This window comes from Gambusia affinis, linkage group LG20, assembly GCF_019740435.1.
Source record: "Gambusia affinis linkage group LG20, SWU_Gaff_1.0, whole genome shotgun sequence".
In the NCBI taxonomy this organism is placed as follows: domain Eukaryota; kingdom Metazoa; phylum Chordata; class Actinopteri; order Cyprinodontiformes; family Poeciliidae; genus Gambusia; species Gambusia affinis.
This window is the reverse complement of record NC_057887.1, coordinates 20,415,547-20,426,715: the sequence shown is the minus strand read 5'-3', so window position 1 is coordinate 20,426,715 and position 11,169 is coordinate 20,415,547. Positions and strand designations below refer to the sequence as shown.

The 11,169-nt window shown below is 41.2% G+C and overlaps 1 protein-coding gene across 1 annotated transcript; it reads right to left on the bottom strand.

The window, feature by feature from the left end:
* Positions 1-1,201: 1,201 nt before the first annotated feature.
* Positions 1,202-9,742, bottom strand: mazb (MYC-associated zinc finger protein b (purine-binding transcription factor)). The gene is made up of 7 exons (XM_044103221.1): positions 8,654-9,742; positions 8,326-8,476; positions 7,013-7,449; positions 5,106-5,353; positions 4,964-5,027; positions 3,189-3,360; positions 1,202-1,876 (listed from the first exon to the last, which is right to left on the bottom strand). Exons 1-7 carry the CDS (start codon positions 8,684-8,686, stop codon positions 1,530-1,532), a joined length of 1,452 nt encoding a protein of 483 aa, XP_043959156.1. The 5' UTR covers positions 8,687-9,742; the 3' UTR covers positions 1,202-1,529.
* Positions 9,743-11,169: the final 1,427 nt, after the last annotated feature.

Below are 11,169 nucleotides of genomic sequence, written 5' to 3'. Positions count from 1 at the left end.
CGACAGCTTTAAGGTGCTTGATGCTCCTGAATAACAACTATAATTTTTTTTTTTATTATTTCTGTACCTTTAGGAAACAGATGACTCATCCCCTACAGATGAATCTTCTTTCCTGATAACCTCCACAAAAAAGGCTTTTAGCTAGCCTTAAAACCTAATTTTCATCTCCATCTTGTGAAATAAAACTACAAACATGCGAGAGGAGCTCAAACTTACACACACGCAAACACACAACTTCCCTTCTAACGTTTCTCTTGTTTCCTCCCCACCGAAACGTCTCGACACAAACCGTTTTGGATTTTCAGTATTCTCGGTAGTTGCTAACATGGAGGTAAGATCAGAGCTGGTGTGAGATTTACAGTACTTGGTACAGTAGACAGCAGCCAATGCCAAAAAAAAGAAGGGGGTTTAAGGGCGGAGAGGGAGAACCACGCTTTCATTAGAGTCTTCATTCGGAAATATTTGGACAGCACATCCATGTTTGTCATTAGTGTCAGTGAACCTGCTGCAGCTGCTTTCCAAGATGTCTTCTTTGCAGCAAATTTTTTTTAGATGTTTTTTTATTTCAAAGATTTCATCTCTAACCAGTAAGTGCTAATAAAAAGAAACGGGAGATTCTCTGCAGACTCAAAGCAGGCGTTTCTAAAGAAATAGGTGTTTCTACAGAGCAAACATTGATTGGCTTGTTCCAGTAACAGAGGTCTTTCAGAAACATGCTGAAATAATTCATCTGTGGTGACTGCTTTAAAAGCTGAGCAAGAAAATAAAAAGTTGAAGAAGGTCTCAAGGCCAATTTAAGTAACATTGTTTTTTGAATGATAATTTTATTTTTATTTGTTTGTTTTTAGCTACTTATGTCAGTTTCACATTATTTCAGTAACAAAAACGGATTTAGTTTTTTTTTATGTAAAGAAAAATTTTCCATTTAGTCAACATTTAGGCCTCCTTACTGATAACATCTCTTTAAAAAAATCAAAGCTGTTTGTTATTAAAACGTGATTTATGTTGATGCTTTTATTTTGAAATGTAACCGGACGTTAAAAGGTAAAAAAAAAAAAAGGCTGGGGGAGAAGTTACGGAGACGCCGCTAATGTCCTACCAGCTAACACCATCACCCTCCCATTATTATATATAAGTGCTTAATAAGTCTTCTACCTTGGTTACAACAGCAAGGTCGTTAAATTGGCTGAACAAATGACAATCCGATACCGGACAAGTTAGCTAACGATATTAATAAAAATGTCTGACGGAGTTAATTTCGTCCTGGTTCTTGAAAAACGGCTACTTTGACATGCTTGTCCAATCATTTTTCGCTTGATTTTGTTCGTCCAATCAGGCGTGGTCCTTGTTTTTTTTTTTGTTTGTTTGTTTTTTTGCTTGTCCAATCAGGTGTGGCTCTTGTGAAACGTCTTTGGAAACGCCTACTTCTTCTGCAGACATACCTACTTGAATAAAAACGGAAAATAGAACATTAAACCGGATCAGAATCAACAAGTAACCGTCCCGGGATTCGCTTCAGCTCAATCCTGCTAACTGTGGGACTGCGGCGCCGCGATGCTAGAGCAGTCCGTGACCAGCAGGTCCACCACCGTGTTCCCGGTGACGTACACGGTGGGCGCCGCCGTCACCATGTTGCTAAGGGAGACGGAGCTGCTGGCTGCCACGTTGGAGGTGACGGGGCTCGGTGCGGCCTGGCTGGTGCTGTGGGTTCCCATGTGGCCCTGGAGCTGGGTAGGTGTCTTACACTGGACGCCGCACAGGTGGCAGACGAGGATGCCGCCCGAGGCCGTGCCGCCGAAGCCACCGGGGCTCTCCTTCCACTCCTGGCCGTGGTGCTTCTGGGCGTGGACGCGGAGATACGTCAGCGTGGTGAAGCCTGGTGGAGAGCAGGTGTTTAGTCAGATCATCATACGCTGTCAGAATGGCATACATGCGGTGAGTACGCATGCCTGCACATGCGCATTAAGAAGTCCAACTTTCAGAGGCGTTGTCAGTTCAGCATATGCGACAAGTTACGACAAAAATAAGTCAATAAATTGTTTTCAATGATTACTAGATGCATTGTTGTGGTTTCAAAGTGTACTTAAAGCAGGTTGTAGCTGCAGTGAACTACAACACACTCCAGTGTAAAACTGGCCTTCCTGTTGCTTAACCGCTGACTCAGGATGTCATACAGCTGTTAATAACAAAGTGTATGACAGTCTACTTCATGGTTCTGTTGCTGATTAAATACAATCATATGGTAATGACAGATATAGCTGTCAGTTTGTGCTAAGCGCATGACGATCTGACAGAACACGGGTATTTTTCCATAACTAACCACTTACTACAATGGTGTATTAGTGCCAAAGTACATAGAAAAAGAGAGTACACTTTCACACACACAAAAAATATACCAAAAATTTGAGGTCAGAATTTTAAAAAGGTGTATTAGGACCATTGTAGATGGTGGAAAACAGGAGAATATTTTCTAGAAAAAAGATTAAAATTTCTGAGCTACAAAAATCTAAACTTTGGAAGAAAAAAAACTCAGAAATTGAGATTAATGTCAGAAATTTTCTAGAAAAAAACAAGAAAATATCTTAGCTTGAAAAGTTTAACATTTGCTTAAAAAAGAAACTCAGAAGTTTAGAAATTAAGAAAATTTCTAGACAAAAACCTGGAAATTTTTTCTTTGTTTTTTTTCCTCCGAAGAGTTTTTGCGGCGCTAGTGGCTCGTATTTTTGCACAGTAGGCAGATAGGACAGAGGGCGAAGACATGCGGCAAAGGTAGTCAGGACCGGGCGTCGAACCTGCGACGTCTGCGTCGAGGACTAAGGCCTCCAAACGTGGGGCGTTATTTGCCTTGCTGTCCTAATAGTACCAGGATATATATATATAGATATATGTTTTAAATACATATACAGTCTACCTGCAGCTGACATTTGAAAAAAGGAGTTTCACATGTCAAAGTTTTTTCTAGAAAATTTCTGAGATCACTCTCAAAATTTTTGAGTTGTTTTTAGAAAATTTTCGACTTTTCAAAATACCAAACACACCAGAGATGGAAACTGATTGATTATCTGCATGGTCCAAAAATGAAATGGAGAAGGAACTGTTGCAGAGGACTTTAGATTTATGAACTTTAATGTTTGTGCCTTCATCAGACACTTTTAGTAAAACTCATGGTAAAAAGCGTGTGCACTCACTGCGGTTACAGAGGTGGCAGACGTGGTGCTGCGACTGGTTGTGCACCCTCATGTGATCGGTGATGTACGCGGCGGACAGGAGCTTCCCGCAGATGTGGCACGGCACTTTCTCCTCGTGACGGATCATGTGGGCTCGCAGGCGATCCTTGGTGGCAAAACACGACTCACAAGTCTGCAGACAGATGAGAGATGAAGCATCGTTGGTAAAAATCAGAACACCTTGGCATTTTAGGCTCCATTCACACCTGATAGATTTGGTTTGATTGGAGACCAAAATTATTGCATTTTCAGCTCCTGTGGTTTTCTTTCTAACTGCAATGTGTCAAACGAACCAAACTCTTTGAAAAACCTGTTCCCCTCCTCGCTGCACCAAGAACCACTGAAGGAAACAACATAAAAACAATCAAAGACATAAGAGCAATGTCCTTCTTTGAAAAATGTAAATTAAAATGGATTAGCAACAGATTTTATGAGTTGTAGGATTTCTCTCCTATTTCTCCTGCTAGCGCTACACCTGCGCATTTGTTTTGGTTGCATTTACCCAGAATTCCCTGCACTGCAGTCCGCTTCCTGCTTTAGTCTGCTTGGTGTTCAGTATAAGTATTTATAATAACAATAATTATATATTTTATTCAAAGGGTGCTTTGAGGACACATATTGTCACCTCACAAAAATAAAAATACATTTTAAAGAAAAAAAAATCCAAATCTAAAAAATAAAAAATAAAGAGATCCTGCAAATGCCTGTTTGAACAGCAGCACGTTCAGACAGAGAGTCAATGAGTGGGAATGTGGACGTTTATTCTAAATACTAGATGCTTTATGTCCATAAAGGCGCATTCACAAAGCGGGCAGCTGGACCGGTACCGGTACCGCACGGCTCTTTAGGTTCTGCTCAGAGTTCCAGGATGATCAGTCTGGATTAATCTAAACGCTCATAAACCATCATCAACATTTCCCAGCTGATCAATATGATCAATCACTCCCTCTGAATCCTTCCACTGGCGATGTTCTCCATCAGAGCCAAAGCGCCACAATTACGCAGCTCAGCTACTTAAATACGTGTGATTGTCTACACACCTTGATCACCTTAAAAATAATCAAATCTGTTGATTATTTTTAATCAGCAGGTTTGAGTTAATCTGCTGATCCAGTTTTAGTGAGAATGAAATTACCCCATAGACGCATTTTGTGCTTCGGCTCATGGACCAACGCGTTACATCTTTATGAGACAAAAAGTACTATTTACATTCGAGCGAGGTTTTCACATACTTTTATTTTTATTTTCTTTATTTTGTGTTAGCTTATTGTCTGAGGATAAATGCAGTTCAGTTTCATCATTTACGATTAAACAATAAAATATTTGAATCATAATGCTTCTTGGTCTAAATGACTGAATGTCGTCAGATTTCAGTGGATTTAGGTGAGTTTTGACGCTTTGTAGTTTGATATTATCCACAGAAAAGGTTTGTGTGGCTGCCGCACATTTTCACGCCAGGCAAAGTGTGCATATATTTACGCAAACTTTGATGCAAAGTTAATTTTTATACATGCCGACTTGTGCGTAAAATATGGAGCCGCACATTTATGCAGGAGGCCCCAGAAAAGAAATTGAGCTGTTTTGTCTGCATCAACTTTCGATTATGGATTTACATCTCCCCAAATGAACAGGACTTTCTAGTCAAACAAACTAGAGTTGGACTAAACAGGACTGGTGTGTTAATGTGCCTTAAGAATAAAAAAACCCCCTGCAAAACAGAAAAAAATTATACATACCGGACATTTGAAGGGTCTTTCTGAGGAGTGCACCTGCCTGACGTGACTGTTGAGATGGTCAGGCCTACAGCAGGACAAAAGAGAGACAAGTTAGAGCAGGAAGGGGGCGTGGCCACGGCGTGTGGCTGCAGCACAGCATCACCTGGAGAAAGCTTTGCCACAGTGAGGGCAGATGTAGGGTTTCTCCACGCCGCCTTGGTGGGAGCGCACATGGTGGCTCATGCGGTCTTTCCTCTTGAAGCGCTGCTGGCAGATGGGGCAGGAGAAGGGCTTCTCGTCCGAGTGGGACAGCCGGTGCCGGTTGAGGTGGTAGACGTCCCGGAAGGCCTTCCCACACGTCTCGCAGGCGTGGTTCTTCTTCACGGGGTTGGGGTTGGGATTGGCGGGCCGCTGAGAGAAAAACAAACAAGCTACAGAGTTTAGGTCTGAAGTCTTTTCTCCACAAACTGGAAGAGAATTTGTAATATTTGATGAGGAAACCATGCAAACACAGATAATCGGCCAGTTAGATAAATGATCTGATGATCGCAGTTGCAAAGAATTACTTCTGGCTCGTCTTTAATTCTGGTTTGTGTTACAGAGAACATGCAGGGGAGCGTGGGGGAGTGGGGCTTCGAGCTAGGGCTGGGCGATGCATCAATTTTCATTTTTCTCAATATTTAATTTTTAGAAAATCTGGATTTTTGTTTCTCATCAATGCACTTGTATTTTTTTAGACTTTGAAATCAGGTTAACTCTACGACGGAATATTAGGGCCAGGCTAAGTTTTTTTTTCTTTTTTTAATCCCAGGAATGAAGTCAGTGATATGAAAATAAAATTGTACGACAATAAAGTTGAAACGTCACAATATTAGGAGAATAAAGTAGGAATTCTATGAGAACTCCAACTCATTTTAAAATAAAATAAAATGAGGAATATTGAACATCTTGCAGAGTTATAATTTGTAATATTTGATGGATACACTTAACCTTTTAACATAATCAACAAATCATTTTGGTTGGCAGGACTTTGACACGTTTGAGCAAACAACTGTGGCTGTTTTAAAGAAAACGATCTGAACTGACCAGCTCGCATCAGATCTTGATTACTAGAAACGTTTTCTCAAAATGACTTTAATTTTTTCTTTTCTGGTAAAATTGTATCTTTATTTTTATATTATGACTACCTTCTTACAATTAAAAATGACCCATAAGCTTTTTTGAACAGGTTAGGATTGGACTATACAAGACATTTTTTTTTTGTTCATTTTAAGATTTCAGTCAGGTCTGCCAAACTCAACGTTTACACTGGTCCATGAAAATGCTGCAAACAGATGCGCAATTATACAACCATACATGTTTGAAAAGCAGACGTAGAGCCTCCTGCACAACCAATAAAAATGCAGCAAGTGGTTTCTGGATTCTAAGTCAACAACAGAACATGTGTTTTTCTCCAGCAGCCATTATACAGTCAATACAGTAAAACCAGCTGAACAAACTTACTGGAGCGCCGCTCTGGTTGCTAGATAACAGGCGCAGTGCCAGTCGAATGTTTTTGAAACAGCTCATTTTCCAGACACCAAGAAAACTTTAACTTTTTGCCAAAAGACAACTGGGTATTCTTTTTTTTAATGCTTTTAGAAGTATGAAAACATGCAAAAGGTGAATTTTGTAAAATAGGTACCCTTTAAACAAACATTTTTGTAGCCTGGCCCTAATATGATGACTGAAATAAAAGCCACCTTTTGAAAATATTTTCTATTTTCCACTTAATTTTTTAGAAAAGAAAAGTTACAGTCGTCTCTGGTATGAAAACAAATCTTAAGACTTTTCTTTCATTCTTTAGGGGGTTTTATTTGTAAGTCATATCGCCCAGCCCTACTTCGAGCGAACTGTTTCTTAAACCGGGGACTGAAATTGCCCCTCAACCAATCAGCGCTCAGGGATTTCTCCCAAAATCAAACACAGGAGACGAATCCAAAGATCGTCGTGACGAAGGCAGCTTAAGAAACAACACTCTCGAAGGCTCGGGGGTTGACGACAACCGTCTCTCACAAGGCCCTGACCCACCTGTACTGTCGCCCCTGTGGCCATGACGACAGCAGCAGGAGGCGGAGCATGAGGGTTAACAGTAGCCATGACGTTTGGCATGGCAACCCCTTCGCCATCCTGACCGCCCAGGGGAGGCTGCTGGGCGCCCGCCAGCACGCCGGGAGGGGCGAGAGGGGGAGGCACGGAGAGGTGCAGCAGGGAGAGTGGAACAGTGGGCCTCTCCGCCCTCCCTCCGGCCCCCACCGCCATGGCCGGCGGGGCCGCTGCCGCCGCCACCACCTGGCCGGCGGCTCCCTCCTTTGCTCCCTCCGCCTGCACTCTGGCCCTGTCCTTCATGCGTACCCCAGTGTGGACCGACTGGTGCCGCCGCAGGTTGTAGTTGTTCTTGAACTGCTTGTTGCAGATGGCACAGATGTGTTGCACGCGAGCCGGCCGAGGCGCTGGCTTCACCGGCTCTGCAGGAACCAGGGGGAAGAGAAGAAGAAGAAGAGAAACTCAGGGTCTGTCACAGCCTTTCAGGTGAAGTTCACCACTAAAAGATCTAATTCTGATTTCTGTGTAATTTTTGAAGCAAAGCTGCTGCATTTTCTAGCATTTTAATTCAGCTGAAACAGAAAGTATTGGGGACACACTAAGAAAACATAAATTAATTTGTGAGAATAAAGTCATAAAATTACAAGAATAAAGTCTAAATAATATGAGAATATTTCAAGAACAAAATTATATTACAACCCAACATACTCAGAGCAGTAAATAAACCAAAACTCTACAAAACCTACATGCATTTTGTTTTTAAGATAAAATTAGCCAAAACTACTCACATGGCTAGTTTTAGTTTCACCAGGTTCAGATTTATTAAAGCAAAGCTTGTTGAATTTAAGTTACTTTAGACAACAAAAGGAATTTGAATTATTGTGGAAAAATGCATAAGTGGTTAAATGAAAAATCTATGGCATGTGCCATTTTAAATCAATTAATCGTCAGAATAATTAATTGATTAAAATAATTATTATCATCCCTAAATAAACCATCTAATGCCACACCACAGCCTGAGCTGCAATTAAAATAAGATTCTATAAAAATGCATAAGTGGTTATATTAAATATCTATAGAATGTGCCATTTTTAATCGATTAATCGCCTGAATAAACAATTAATTCCTACAATAATCATTAATTGCAGTCCCAATTACATCTTCACATTTCTATCATAATAAAAGTCACCCAGCTCAAATTGTCAGTGTTTTGAGCCACCCTTCCTCTCTCCGACTGTCTTCAGGTTGTTTATCCACCTGAACCCACTCAGGTGTGGCTGAGCTGCCGTGACTCTCACCAGGCAGGGGTTCCTCACTCAGAGCCGTGGTGTCCACAGTGGAAGGAGGCTGCGCTATGTGCTCTGTGGGTGGGGTCTGGGGAGAACTCGTATGCACTTGCATGAGCTCTGATTGGAGGCTCCCCTCCACTTGGTTTTGGGTGGGAGTACTCTGGAGGAGCAAGGAGAAGGCCATCACCAAATGTAAACACAAGTCACAGCATTTATCTTGCAGAGGTAGTAACAAAAAGATGTGAGCGAGGCTGGGATGACACAGACAGGGCCTGCGTGTGTGGCGTGGAAGCAGCGGGGGGAGAAAACGCAAAACAGAGGCCCGCAAAAAGCCTACCTGGAAGAGAAAATTGCTCCAAGCAGCATCCATTTTGCGCCACAGACAGCGGTGGAGATTATGAAGTCAGCTCCTGGTTGAGGTTGAGGTCGTGGGGAGCCGCCTTTGCATGGCTCGGATCGGTTCCTCTGGTGGCGATCGGGACGCGGACGGAGGCCCGGCCCGCAGCGGGAGCGATGGGCTCCCCGGTTCTGTCGTAAAGCGCGAACAAAGCCAAAGCCGTGTGCTGAAATCTGGTTTTCTCATTGAGGTAGAGCTGTGGGCTGAGACGCACGCAGCTGTTGGGACTAACGCAGGCTGCAGAGGTGGAGCAGGCCCAGTCCAGTAACGGCCTGCTTGTCTCCTGTTTTAAACTTTAATAGTTTACAAACACAAAAATTACCCCAAACCTCGACAAACACGCAGAAATCAGCCCACAGGAGATGCCTTAAAACAACCAAAAATAGTAATAATACTAATAACCGAGCCGTTGCAGTTTTACTCTTCAGCGCCGCGCACAAAACAGTGAAATAAATGCTGTTTTTCACGCAAGACAACGAATATGAGTTGTAATATCTGTCAAAACAGCAGGTCATGCTTTGCTTTTTTTTCTGATTTATGAGTCTAATTTTTTCCGATTCCCGAAGCCGCGGTAGGCCGGTCGGGTGTTTTGTCGAAGCCTCGCTGCTGGATTCAAGCCCTGACCCCGGCGAGCGGCGCTCTCGCCGGGCCGCAGCCTACCGCTCCACCTCGGCCGTTCAGCTGCGAGGATGTCATCTTTCTTTTTTTATCGCCCGCTCTCCCTCCTCCCTCCCTGTCTCTTTCTTCCTTTTCTTTTTTAATTCCTCTTTCTTCTCCCCCTCCTCTCCTTTTTCTCGCACCGCTATGTCCCACTTGCTCTTAAAGGGGTAGAGTTTCCTTTTTGGACACCCCCTCCTCCTCCTCGCGCTTGTTATTTCCGTCCTCGTTGTCCTCTCCCCTTCCTTCCTGGATTGTCGGCCGACGGAAAATGCTCTCTCTTCCCCCCACCTCTCTGGCTAGCTAGACCGAGCAAATCTGCAACGGGGAAAACAAGCAGAGTGACTTTCCATTAGCCGAGAGGGATGACAGACACATTTTAAAGGGCAATGCGCAGATCCTCCCAGTTGCTCTGTAATAATGATGTCAGACTGTTGTTGCAGCACAATAGCAGCTCACGAGAGAAAACGCACGAAAAAAAAAAATCTATAATAAAAATAACAAGAGCACAGGGATCAAAAGCTATAGTTTTACAGCTAACCCCCCCACCCCCAAGAAAGTATTAACAGGATGTAATTTTTATATTACCAACGGTTTAAACTTGGCTCTCCACCCAGAGTGGCAACCTGCATGGAGTGCCTTGAAAGAAAATCACTGCACAATCTGAAGGTGCAATGCTGCATATTTTGATATCAATCTGATACCATGTAAATGCAGGGTCAATGCCTCAGATTATAAATACTTTTATTAGTGAATTCCTGACCTTCTTTAGGTGTTTCTGTGATTTTTCCGTTCAATTATTTTGTTAAAACCTAGGACATAATTTGGATTAAGTTTGTAGTTGTCTACAAAATACTTTAATATATTTTGTTATTAAGCCAATGCTAAGTAAATACAGGCCAATATTGCCAATATCAATACTTATATTATTTAAGTTTCATATGTCATCAGATTTCTGACTTTTTGGTGCTGTTGTGGGTTTTTTTTTTAAATTATTTTGTTAAAACATAGGACACAATATGGATAAAGTTTATAGGTGTCTACAAAATATTTTAACATATTAGCATAACGTTAAAAAATAATAATAAACTGCAGGTGTGTGATACAAAATATACGGCCCCTATTACACATACCAATATTTTTTGATATTTTAAACTTCAGACATTTAGATGTTTTTTGCTTTAACTTTTGCGTTATATTGCTAAAACCACAGAATCCAAGCAAGGTTCATAGCGATCCACAAAATACTTTAACGATATTAAAATCATACATAAACAATAGAATTAAACAAATTTGTGTTGTTTTTCCTGAATAAAGTCTTATTTCAGAAAATTAAAACAAAATCTTGAGGTAGAGTTGAAACTACGACAAAGTAAGATAAAATTTTATAAGGGAATCTGAAACAAAAGTATCAATCTTACCATGTTATCAATCAGATACAGATTTGGTATCGATATTATTGGACAGAACAAATTTATGTTCTCTTTTTCCTCTGTGTAAAAAAATTATTTGAGCGCAAATCAAAGTAAAATTTTTGAGTTAGTTAAGACACTACAATACAAAAATGAAATATTTTAATAGGTAATGTAAAACAAAAATATAAACCTTACAATGGTAGTATCAATCCAATACTGATACCAACTTGGTATATTATCAAAACTTTAAAACGATATCAAAATTTTGGATTAATCCACACACACCCAGGATCCAAACCAAAATGCACAAAAAGATAATGCTTCTCTCACTGTTAAAATGTAAATCTACAAAGCTTAACATATTGATATTTATTCAAATATTAC